This window comes from Dermacentor albipictus, chromosome 4, assembly GCF_038994185.2.
Source record: "Dermacentor albipictus isolate Rhodes 1998 colony chromosome 4, USDA_Dalb.pri_finalv2, whole genome shotgun sequence".
Taxonomy (NCBI): domain Eukaryota; kingdom Metazoa; phylum Arthropoda; class Arachnida; order Ixodida; family Ixodidae; genus Dermacentor; species Dermacentor albipictus.
Genome location: NC_091824.1, coordinates 65,602,723 through 65,615,993, shown reverse-complemented (window position 1 = coordinate 65,615,993; position 13,271 = coordinate 65,602,723). Strand labels below are relative to the sequence as shown.

The 13,271-nt window shown below is 45.3% G+C and overlaps 1 protein-coding gene across 1 annotated transcript in view; it reads left to right on the top strand.

Annotated features, from left to right (window-relative positions):
• The window catches only part of LOC135897604 (neprilysin-1-like), a 74,586-nt gene that overhangs the window by 11,650 nt on the left and 49,665 nt on the right, over positions 1-13,271 (top strand). The window contains exons 4-6 of the mRNA XM_065426284.1: positions 3,962-4,129; positions 12,224-12,361; positions 12,873-13,049. Of these exons, the coding sequence (XP_065282356.1) occupies positions 3,962-4,129; positions 12,224-12,361; positions 12,873-13,049 (483 nt within the window). The remainder of the gene's footprint in view (positions 1-3,961; positions 4,130-12,223; positions 12,362-12,872; positions 13,050-13,271) is intronic.

Genomic DNA, 13,271 nt, shown 5'->3' with positions numbered 1-13,271 from the left:
CATGAAAATATATCCGCGGGCTTGTGACCTTTTCTGGTCGCCGCAAACAGCGGAGTTTCCACTCCTATATTTCTTGCTCCGTGGCCATGGTGCACCTACGTTCAACACTTCAGATCCAGAAACAGCGAGGTGAAACGCACGCAACAACACAGAGGGATACTCAACCCTAACCCCGGCGGAACGTGTCTGTCTTCATAGAGAGCGCACACGTATGAAATTGAGAAGCGCAATAATCCCAATCATCTAAGAGTGCGGTAGGCTCGAGTGGCGCAGAGCAGTCTCGGGCGCCACCAGTAGAGGGTGGGTTATTATTTCGATAGCAGCTATATGGACACTTCAGATGAATTTTTGCCGTCGCCGTCACTGTCGCCATGATATTGAGCATAAAATCCAAGCTCGATTACACCGTCGCCGCGCTCCGCATGCTCCGCATGCACACGATCGTGGGGCAAGAGAGGAAAGCGGGGAGGAAACACGCCGTCTTCTGTCGCGCGAAAGGTCCCGGGGGTCCCGAACGCGCCCGAGGGCCACCGACGATCGCGCCTCAATATCGCGCGTGCAAGGGAGGAAAGCGGGTAGGAAACGCGCTGTCTTCCGTCGCGCGCATGGCGCTGGGGGAGGGAAGGAAGGGGGAGGCGTTGACCTCCGGCAGCAACTGCCCATTGCGCGGTCGCGCGTGCCCTATCTTGAAAGCGATCTGCGTCGGGGGCTGAGCCTAGGTGCAACGGCGGCTCATACCTTTGTGCGCACTGCGTTCTCGCCGCTCAGTTTACGTTGAAGCGATACACAGCACGAAGGTCACTTCGCTCGCTGCTGCTGCCGCGCTTCCTCACGCCAGAATTTTGACAGCGAGTGCACGCGGTCATCGAGCGTGATATGTTTGCCTGAGCGCACTGACAGCATGCTTGTTAATTTAGATAGCAAGCGAATGTTTGCAAGCTTATACGGCCAATAAAACTACTATCAGGGTCATTGAATACATTTCACAGAAAGCATTGAAGGACCATGCTACTATCCTTACTTCGCGTAACTGTTTACGCATTTGCTATCGTAATCAATGTCTCGCCTTTCAGGCGCAACTGCGACTTTCTTTCTGTACCCTAGTGCTCAAACAGCCCCTGCAAAACAGACGGGCCCACTACGAATAGTGTGCGAACATGACGTCATAATTCGACCGTAACATCCACACTAGCTGTGGATGATACGGATGTAGCTGTGGATGTAACATCCACACTAGCTGTAACCTAAGTTAGGCATTATTCTTTTCAATTCGTAATAAATGTACACATTGCATTTGGTTAGGCCATTACTACCCTGGTGCCGATGAATCCTCTCCAGCAGGCACAAGACGTTTCACGTTTCCAAATGCGGCTGCGCCGTTTATACAACCTACCCGACTTTTTATTGTTGTTGTTTTGCTGTGCGAAGGTGCTCTCGATTCCAGATGTCTTTTTTTTAATGATCAGGGCGCTAAAATTTTTCGTGATGTGGTATGTTGTTTGCGCTTCTTTAAGTTGATAGTTTACTGCGAAGGTCGTATTTAACCCGCACACTTCATACTGTGCATGAACATTGGCCATGTAACACCCTCCCCATTTTCTGCCAAATAAGAAGTTGGTTCCCACAATTCTCCCAGGCAAACATTCTACGTTATAATCAGATGCTTGCAAAAAGCTTCGCGGAGTTTTTAAAGGTAATTTACTTTATTTATCTGCGGTTTTACGTGTAAAACCCACGATCTGATTATAAGGCACGTTGTGGCGGACGATTAATTTTGACCACCTTTCCTTCTTTAACATGCACCCAAAGCACGGTGCACGAACGTCTTTGCATTCCGCCGCCATCGGAATGCGTGCTGCCGCGGCAGGAATCGAATCGGCAACCTCGTTCTGAGCAGTGGAATGCTATAGCCATCGAGCTACCGCCGTGGGTAGTAAGTTATAAAAAAGTTGAATCATTCAATTGCCGTTAAACTTCACCAGCACATGATCCATAGCATGACACCCGTTCCCTGCAAATTTAGATTTGTTGCCACAGCTACCCATGGGAAAAGGAAACATTGAAGGCACCAGACCGGGCACCCGGTCTGGTGTCTTCGCTATCAGTGCCGAACTGCCATTGTCATGTAAACCCTGACGAAGATCGGTTCACTGGTCAAAACTGTTGAAATGAAATACTTGTTCTGTTTACCTTGTAGCACCGCTCAAGTTCTTCACGTTTGAAAGGCCTGAAGAATTTCTCTTTACACACATATATATATATATATATATATATATATATATATATATATATATATATATATATATATATATATATATATATATATATATATGTATATATATATATATATATATATATATATATATATATATCCCTAATGCAAATTTTTGCCAAGTGTTTGATTGAATTGGTACATTAAATGCTCGAAATACACTTAGAATAATACATTTCCCTGCAGAACAACCATAAAAATGTGTTCAAGAAGGTTGCCTTCCCCACACTGCGTAAAGTTGCCTTTTTCAGGGCCAATAAAGCGAACGCAAGATATATATATATATATATATATATATATATATGTATAGAGAGAGAGAGAGAGAGAGAGAGAGAGAAATTCATCAGGCGTTTCAAACGTAGAGAACTTGAGCAGTGCCACAAGGTAAACAGAACAAGTATTTAATCCATCAAAAGCGATAGGGATATTACGGATAAAGAAAATTATAAAAGGAAGGAAACGCATACGCCTGTGAAGACTGCGTAATGACACTCCTTGTGCTATTGGCCTTAATTCGGTGCCGTACGACCTATATGACTAAATGCGATTCTACATGACAGTCAGTTTCGTCACAACTCTAATAATATATGGGGTTTTACGTGCCAAAACCACTTTCTGATTATGAGGCACGCCGTAGTGGGGGACTCCGGAAATTTTGACCACCTGGGGTTCTTTAACGTGCACCTAAATCTAAGTACACGGGTGTTTTCGCATTTCGCCCCCATCGAAATGCGGCCGCCGTTGCCGGGATTCGATCCCGCGACCTCGTGCTCAGCAGCCCAACACCATAGCCACTGAGCAACCACGGCGGGTACGTCACAACTCTCACAGGCTAAGGAAGATGTGCTTGGGCGTTCACCTTGTGTTCGCTTTATTGGCCCTGAAAAAGGCAACTTCAAGCAGTGTGGTGAAGGCAACTTTCTTAAACACATTTTTATGGTTGTTCTGCAGGGAAATGTATTATTCTCACTGTATTTCGAGCATTTGATGTACCAATTCAATCAAACACTCAGAAAAAATTCGCATTAGGGATCCCTTTCTTTTGAAAATTAACTCGGGAGGTAAAGGCTGAGTATAGCTGCAACACAGAACATTAGTGGCCTTGCTTAATCGACAACCTCGGGTACTTCCAACAACATATCTTATGCTTGCACGCCTTGCATTTTGCCCACTTACAAAAGTGGACAAAATGCACTCGTCTTTGGTATAACACAGCACTCATAATGCATAACTAAATGATTGAAAAGTAACTGGCAACCTAAACAAACCAAGGTGAACCTTCGCTAATTCACGAGCAGGCAGCTTCACGCTCAGGTGGCTCACGCGTGCCAGTATGCAGTGCCAACAATCTTAGTCGACCAATAAGAGTGGTGACCGTCATGTGCAGTGCCTCGGGGAAATGCGTCCAGCTGTGCATTAATACCTGTTTTCCTGTTTTTGCTCGTGCCACATCAACCGATTAAGCGTGACCGAATCATTAATCGAAAAATTGAGGACTCGGAATAACCCTGCACAAGGCACTACTGGCAATAAAATCACCTCCAGCGCTTGTCCAATGCCTGCCGCAGTGCTACAGTATGCCTAACGAAGGAGGGGGGGGGGGGGGGGCGGCGCCCGCACTCTACAGACCCCTCTTGGCTTTAAGCACTGACTGTAGAGGAATTCACCGCTGTCTGTCTCTCCGTGCAGCGGAAGCACGCCGTCGAGAGCATGGCTCAGCAATGCAACACGAGCGACTGTCGGTACGCGACGGAGCTGCTGAAATCCACGCTGGACCGCAGATTTGAGCCGTGCGACGACTTCTACAGCTTCGTATGCTCACGCTTCAGTGGCCGCGCGTTCGACGTCATCCATTCGGTGAGTCTATGCTGGGATCGTCTTGCCACTCCATGGGTTAAACCGACGCAACACCGGCAGAAAGCTTTTTTAATCACACGGACTACAAAGGGGCCATAAATAGCGCAGAATGACAAGTTTTCAATATCGGGCATCCTGACTGCCCTGAACGATGAAGAAGTAGTATGGTCTATAGAATTAAAAAAAATATATTGCTTGTAGCAGATTTCAGAACGTCATTCATGGAGCTGGATTACTCCAAGAGGCTGACGTAACTTGCATAATAAGTCGAAACATTTTGTATAAACAACTCATTAACAAAAGTTCACGAATTATTTTTACCTGCTTTAGACATGAAACATCTTTCAGTTCGGTGTAGAACGTCGCTTGCTGAAACGGCGTGTAACAAAAATGTGTTATACATTTGTGGCTTATACCTTTGCAGCCGTACTACGCTCGCGCCTTTATTAGCGGAAATTCTTAGTGGGAAAAGAAAACAAAAAACTTTACACGTTCATGCATGTATCGCGTGCGTCGACTGCGCTATTGCCGCACCACGCATGACGCAATGATAGTTAAATTTACCCTCTCTCTCGGCGTTCAGAGAGGCATAGCTCGGCAGTACGTTTGTCGATCTGAAAGACAGTTATTGCGTTTGAGAGAGCTCCCTCAGCCATAGTATAGGCATAATCTATGAAACCAAAGACCGGTGCTCATCAGGAATTCTAATGCCTGCAAGTTTGGAATCAGTAACAGAAACTTCACGATCGCTCAGCTATGGTGTTACCGCTTTCTACACGTGCTGAGCATTTGGCGTGTAGAGAGTCGGGTAGCAAGGCAAAGGGATATCCAACCCCCATGAACCACGGCGGAACGTGTTTGTTTCCACAGAGAGCGCAAACGCAGGTGACTGTGGCAAGCGCAAGCGCAGGAGGCCCAAACATCTACAAGAGCAGTGGTGCCGACCGGCACAAGGCAGTCTCAGGCGCCACCAGTAGCGGGGGGGAGGCGGGGGGAATCTCATTTCTTTACCTTAGAGCTAGAGTGCACTAGAACAGTCTAGTACACTCTACTTAGAGCCCAACACCATTTTATAAGCGAAGCCTTTCTTTGAGAATATGGCCGGCGGCCGGGTTTCGTGCCCACGGGTGCTGCGGCTGGGCTGTTCTTGTGCAGAATAGGCCAACCAATCACAGCGCAGTACGCGCGCCGCGGGTGCCACTGGGTGCCTTGTGCCACCACCAGATGGCGCTCGCAGCCGCGGTAGCGTAAGGTCTCTTGATAATTTGAAAGTAGCGACACTCTTTGAACTCTGCCGCCACCGCGTGACCTCCTCGCCCCTTGCGCGTTCCCCCGCGGCGACCAGTCTTGCTCCCGTTTTTCTCACGACGATTGGTCTCCCTGCCGTTGCCCTGGGAAACGCGCGGATCTTGAGTTTTGCTTGTGTTTTTCTTTTTCGCTCGCGCCATTTTCCTCCCGAGCACGGCTGGCTCGGCGCTTTAGCTGGGCGTAGCGAACGTTGTGCGCAGTGTTTCTGGTCTATGTTCTAGCGCTATGCCGGGCTGTTGCGCATATAACTGCAGCAAGAAGCCTGAAGATGGTTATGCCGTTTTTATGATACCACAAAGAAAGCGTAACGGCTTGCGTAGGAAGCAGTGGCTGCATGACATAAGTCGAAGCAACTTTGTTCTGACAAAGAACAGCGTTGTTTGCGAGCTGAGGAGTCTTTCTTATAGCTCCTAGCAAAGCATCCCGCAATGCTGCATTTTTTTTCATTCTTCCGGCCTGCTCACCAGCGTTTTTGTTGCGGTTGTCCTCAGTATGCTTAATATTCTGGGGCGGCTCCATCACTTCGCACGTCGCTAACTATTCTTATTCAGTCGGAAGCGCAGTATTATTGATTCTGCTTTGCGCCCTGAAAAAAAATAGTGGCAAGTATCCACGTAGTATTGTAGGTGATGAGCGTTACCTAGTCAAAATTGAGCTTTTTTTTTAGTTTTCAGGCGAAAGCCTTTAGATCTTTATGTTTCAAGGTTGCGTTGTAAACTGGAAGTATCACGTGACTCAAGGAAGGCCAGAGGGGACCCAAAGCATGTCCGCCCCTGTATAAGAGAATGATTATCCAAGTTCATGAATCATTAGTGGTTGACATAAGGTAGATTAGGGAGGATTAAGATTGATTAGAGTGTATTAAGGAAGATTAAGGTGGATTAGAGTGCATTACGAAGGATTAGGATGCATGAATAAAGATTAAGGTGCGTGGAGGAGGATTAAGGCGGATTATGGTGGATTAAAGTGAAGTGTTGATGAAAGGGTATTAAGACCGATTGGGGTGGATTAGGGTGCATGAACAACAATCCAATCACTAATCAGTCATCACTTATTAATCATTAATCATCTCTTATACGTGGCTGCACATGCTTTCGTTCGCTTCCCGCCTTCCTTCGGTCACGTGATATTTTCTGTAGCTCACAACGGGACCTTGAAACAGAGGTCTAAGGATTTCGATTAATAAGCCACACACAAAGGGATGTGTCACAAGCAATACTAGACCTGACGCACGAAGTAAAGCATCTGATCATGTGGCAGAAAAATTGTCTGGAGTATAGAACTCGTCTCAAAGCTCCCTTTAAATCAGTATACCCCGTTCATACGGCTTTAAGAAAAAACCAACCTCCTCATAAACGTCGCCTCCAGCATTATCGATGCTGTTATTAGCATTTCTCAAAATTTTCAACCCCTCTGGGGCGCGCAACTGGCCCAAAATACCACACCTCCATAGAATCCTGCGGCCCGTCCGCGGGAGCCCAGGAGGAATAGCGCGCCGTGCGCAGCCGGCGGGCGAGGATAATTGAGGAGGAAAGCGCCGTGAGGAGGAGAGTGTCTCTACTTTCAAATCATCAAGGGGTTTTACGGTAGCGCCGCCACCGGCCTTGCGCGGGAAAGAAAAGAAAAAGAACCAGAAATGGACTGAGCTTTACTCATACGCCATGTTGCTGAAATCCAACCAGAAAGCTCCCCTTCGCACATCCGCGGTAGCGGCAGCGGCATTTCATTAGCCTCTGTAGAATGCCCGAATATAACCTTCCGTGTCACTTTGTGCGGGCATTCCGTAAACACAAACTCGTGTTTCGACTCCCTATGCGCTCGCAGAAAGGTTCGCTGTATGTATTGTCACGGGGTAGTGACGGTGAAAAAGGCAGCAAAACAGTGATTAACGAAACTAGCGTTTTATTGGGCGAACTTGTGCCCTCAAAAGCAGGCTACACTCAATGAACGATAGCGGCGAATACACTCGGCGATCGTCGAAAATTTGATCAGCGGGTCAAGCGCGTCGGCTTTTATACATCAGTCGTCGAATGTTCCAGAGTAATCGCTGGGACCCGCGTGTCTTCCACAAAGCTCTACATTATTCGCGTCACGCACATATGCACTCAGATTACACAAGGTTCAGTCACAGACAGCGGATGGAACCATCAATAACATTCCAGAAATGTCTGATACATGCAGGCACGTCCTGCGCTGTGCGATAACATTTGTTAGGCGGTAAAACGTGTCGCCCGATAAAGACAAGTACACGTGTCAATATATAGATTCAGACTCGTCGCATCTGCTGCATCTTCATTTTTTTAAAGCAAATGGGCCCACTAAAAATGAAATTCTTCTTTTCTGCCTTGCACAAATACAGACAGCGGAGGTGCAGAAAAAGCTGTCAGAAACAGCTTGACAAAGCCGCAGCCCCCTTTTGCTTGGCAGTGGTTTCACAGCAAGGCTTTTAAAACAAAGGTAATTGCAGTCTAATAGCAGTTGTACAATAATGGACAAGCAAGAAAGAAAACATAACAGAATTATACAATATTTAAACAATAGTCACCACAAAGAAAAACAGAACCTACATGGTAACATACATAGCACGCAAAGCACTCTTTGACGCACTGAAGAGATCATAATTATTATATACATAAGCATTTAAGAGGGAAGGAAGAGTGAATTGCAGGCGTTCTCTACCGGAATTTATTCGAGGGGTCGGCACTACCCAATTCTCCGCATGCCTTGTCTTGTAGGTTGCTTCTCGGGTACGTAAATCAGCAAGGTGAAGCATGTGGTTTACGTTTCTCCGTGTTTCCAGTTTAAACCGAACACTTAAGCGGTATTTATACAAGTTGTGGATCCTCAGCACACTACTTTGCAGAAAGAGATCCACGCTCGGTGAGTCCCAGGGGACATTGTGGACATGACGAAGGAACTTCTGCAAAATGTAGATGCGCTGAAGACAGCTAATTGTGGCTGGGCCCCATAATAAATGACAATAGTTTAAATAGGAATAAAAAAGGGGAATTATAGAGGAGTAATTTTACTGGCCTTGGAAGAATGTATCTGAGCCGGCCTACGGCCCGAGTTATTTGAGCCAGTTTCGTTGTGATACGGTCCACGGGATTTTCCCAAGACATACAGGAGGAATAAACTACTCCGAGACATTTAAATTGCTCAACCACATTTATACGTCGTGAATTCAGCTTAATGTCCAGGGAGGAGGGAACTGGTTTATTTTTAGGGCGCAATATGACAGTTTGTGTCTTCTTACGCATGCACTTGGATTCGAATCATTTTTGTAATTCGTTCATAGTGTCATGGCATTCCCGAACAAGAAGATCTAAATCATTTCGAGCAAAAAAGATGCTAGTGTCATCAGCGTAGATAACAAATTTAACAGTGGAGTTAATGTTAGAGATAATAACATTAAGGTACATATGAAATAGTAATGGTCCCAATATACTGCCATGTGGAATGCCAGAAGTAACAGATTTTAGTTCAGATTTCATATTGTCTATGCAGACAGCCTGTTTTCTATGTGAACACTCTAAGTTATTTAGTAGTATAGTGTGGTTCACTAAGTCAAATGCCTTCGAGAAGTCCACGAAGACACCAATAGCGAAGGCTTTCTTTTCAAACTGTGTTAGTATGTATTCCTTTTGTTCGAGTAGTGCTAATTCGGCAGATTTATTTTTACAAAACCCAAATTGATACGGTGACAGAAGATCATGCTTATTAATAATATTAGACAACCTAGTATATAAAACTTTCTGAAAAGCTTAAGAGGACATTGGGAGTATAGATACTGATCTATAATTTCCTAAATAATTGGGGTCTCCTTTCTTATACAGAACCGTTGTTTTGGCTATTTGCATTTTATTAGGAAATGTGCTGGTAGCTGAGCATAAGTTAAATATATCTGCAATGACAGGCGCAATGACTCCTACAACATGCTTCACAGGCCTTACTTGAATTCCGTCCATGTCATAGCTACGGCTGTTATTAAGGCTTTCTATTACTGATATAACTTCTGTTGTAACCGGTTTCAGAAATATCGTTTCATCATTGTAAGAATTAATGTATTTATTAGAATTACGTGGTGGATTGCTATGAGCTAGGGTTGTAAAATATTGTTAAAGGCATGTGCTAGCTCTTCTCCAGATATACCTTTATTATCTAGCTTTAGCGTACATGGGGCAGCTTGTCGCTGTTCCCGTCTCAGTAGCAAATTTAATCTTGACCACAGCAAATCGCGTCGACCATTTTTAACTTCAAGTAATGCAGAGTAGTATTCCGCGCGTGCCTGGCGTAGTTTTCTTTGTTAGCCTATTCCTGTATTTCTTAAACATCCGCAGGTAATCTGTTGAACGTGAATTTAAAAAGATATTGTAAAACTTGTTTTTCATTTTAATTTCTTGGCGTTACTCAGAAGTTACCCAAGGTTTGCGAGTTTTACGTCTTGATTCACGAGTACGGATAAGAGTACGGAACAAGCACGATTGCAAGATTACACCGCAAGACCGCAGCTAGCTGTAACAAAGTTAAGCCTGTAAGCTATCTACTGCGTGAACAAATGTAACTTGCGTGTTTCCTTACGTCGATTTCTGTACCCTAGTGACAATACGCCCTCCGCAGCCCGCACAAGACTTTTCACGCTTTCGACTGCTGCGTCCCTGATACAGCCTGCCCTATATTTCTTTAAGCGGAGTTTTTTTTTTTGCACCCTTTCGGATTTTCCTTACCGTGACTGCTGGCTGCGATTTTGCCGAATATTTCATATAAAAAAATTAATTACGTGCCCGGTGGTGGGATTGAACCTCGGTACAACAAGTTTCGTGCTTTATGTGGTTTGTCACAATTTCGTGCTTTATGGGCCTTATTAAGAAGCAATGTGTTACATTCGGTTAGTTCGTGTCTGCTGTTGTACCTGCTACTTTTTACATCTACTCCTTGTTGCTACCCCCTCCCCCTTTGCCATGTAAAACTCGCGCTGTGGCTACCTAGATAATAAAAAAACTAGTTACTTTATGACAAATAGGAATTTACAAATTGTAGCCTTCGAATTCGCAAAGCCATGTCCACTTTGGACAAATACTAAACATGACACCAGTTTTTGAGATAGTAATTTCCAAAGTGTGCAACGAAACACATTGGAATCCTAGTTATTTTTCTGCTTCAGGGCATAAAACGGCGTTTTGCAATAAAAGCTAAATGTAACAACAGCGAATTTTTACAGCAAGTTTGGCAGCACTTATCTCAAAACCGGTGCCATCCTCAGAATTCCTTTCAAGTACATATGCCTCGCAAGCTCGATGGCTACAATTCTGCAATTTCTGCTGAGCACAAGGTCGTGGGATAGAATCCCGGCCATGGCGGCCGCATTTCGATGGGGGCGAAATGCGAAAACACCCGTGTACTTAGATTTAGGTGCACGTTAAAGAATCCCAAGTGGTCGAAATTTCCGGAGTCCTCCACTACAGCGTGCCTCATAATCAGAAAGTGGTTTTGGCACGTAAAACCCCACAATTTTTTAATTCTGCAATTGGTACCGTAAAATAACTAGTTAAAAACTTCATCATTAAAATTTTCTAGTTAGGTGATCAGGAATTTCAATTTCTGGTGCAAATAATGTCCCTCTCATCGAACAATCCAGCTCAAAAATTAAAATTGTGCCATCTGCTACAAGAAATTATTTAAAAATTCTGTATTGAAAAAAAAAAGGATATTGATCAACCACCTGGTATATTTAAAAACTGTACTTTCACATTGAGACTGTGAGACGTGTCACCTTCTCATATACGGAAATTTGAGACCTAGATTTTCTCCATACCCTGACATCGATTTTATCACCCTTCCCAACAAATACTACGCCCTTCTCTTATTCACAGATTCTTACAGCTGTCCTGCTCGCTATACAGTGTTCCCATTCAATTACAGCTTGTGCATATCATTCTCCCCATGGCGCATATAAATCCTAGTGCTCGCCTTGTCTGATGAGGGCTGAAGAAAATTGCCACTAATAAAAAGAAAAGTATGCTCTATCATTTCCCGAGTTTGCAGTGCATGGGACAGAGGCCAGTGTCATTTACACTGTCAGAGAAGACAAAAGTATCATAACCAGTTAAATGAAGCTCGTACTCAAAGAGGGCCAATCAGAAGTCTATACTCCACATCAGTACCCATAGTAGTTCAACCAACCATAGCCCCATTTCGCTTACTAGTAAGCATACCTCATCGAAGTTTCCTGGTGGTGGTGCTCTTGTTTTTATTGTACCTTTCTTCCGCATATTTTTAGCGCCCATAAATAGGTATTAATTTTCTTCCAATCAACCTTAGCCGTGAGCACAGTGCCACACCCGTGTTTTACCTTCTTCTTGAGTCATACCTTTAAAAATTTGAAACAAATTATGAGCCAAACTGTAGTAGCGGACTCGGTATTAATTTTCCCTACATGGGCTTCTTTGGCGTGCGCCTAAATCTAAGTATGTGAGCGTTTTTGCATTTCGCCGCAATTGAAATGCCGCCATCGCCGCCGGGATCGGACTTGCGACATCAAGCTCAGGAGCGCCAAGCTGTAGCCACTACACTACCACGGCAGGTGTTGTGTCTTTCGCCGTACAGCACATTAACTCATTGCCAATAGGCCCCATTTGATGTTCAGAGAATATTTTAAGGAACTCTTTATGACTCGCTATTCTGCAATGTGGCTGCCACATCTTAATGCGTTGCATTTCTGCGCCCACATCGAAGACCGTGCGTCACGGCGATTGCACTCACTGTCAGCACCGCCTGTAACCGCAGGTCCAGCTGTACATGCGTGAACTGACCGAATCCACGCTGCTCTCCGTCGACGTTCCGCTCTCGCATCAGAACTCCACTCAGAAGGCTGCTGGCTTGTTCCGCGCCTGCGTCAGTATGGCGAACACTACTCGATCCGAGGTGCGCAATTACGGTTACTTCAAGGTTTCTGCGGCCTTTCTGCACCCTGTGACTGCGCGAGTTCTGCCGGCTTTCCGCATACTGCGAGTGCTGAAGTTCTGCAGACTTTCTGCATTCTGTGATTGCAGGAACTCTGCAAATTTTCCACATTCTGTGACTGATGAGGCTCCGCGGGCTTTCTGCATTCTGTGACAGCAAAAGTTCTGCAGACTTTCCAAATTATGTGACTGCAGAAGTTGGCCAGGCTTTTTGCATTCTGTGACTGCTGAAGTTCTCCAGGGTTTACACATCGTGTGACTGTAAGAAGTTCTGCAGACGTTCTGCATTCTGTGACTGCAGAAGGTCTGCGGTCTTTCTGCATTCGGTGGTTGCAGAAGCCGTGCAGACATTCCGCATTATGTGGAATGTCTGCACCACATGGGCATAGGTAACTTTACGAGATAAAGTGAATAGGCAGAGCGATTTGCATCAATGAGCGGCCTGCATCACCACGACGTCAATGTTAATGCAGGTACCTGCGCTGAAGTCGTTCCTCGGCCTAGTCGGACTCGACCTGTCAAACATGCCGCCCGATCCCAACTTCAACATCGCCGAGAGGATCGTGAGGCTGAACTTCGAGTACGGCTTTCCGACCTACGTCAAGTTCGGATGCGTGACCACGAAGTGGCAAGCAAAGAAAGTTTTGACCGTACGTCTGACCCCTTTCAAAGGAACACGAAAGGTTATAAACTTCAAGGGAAGCTTCATATGAGAGGGGCCTGTCTAACTACACGGGAACGGAGTAAGGTCTGGATCCAAGGTGTAGTTTTTTGAATCGGCGTGGGAAACGACGGCTAGACAAAAAGGAACTTATGACAAGCGCCACCTAATAACTAAAGTTGAATAAGAAGAAAACAGCAAAAAAGGCGAC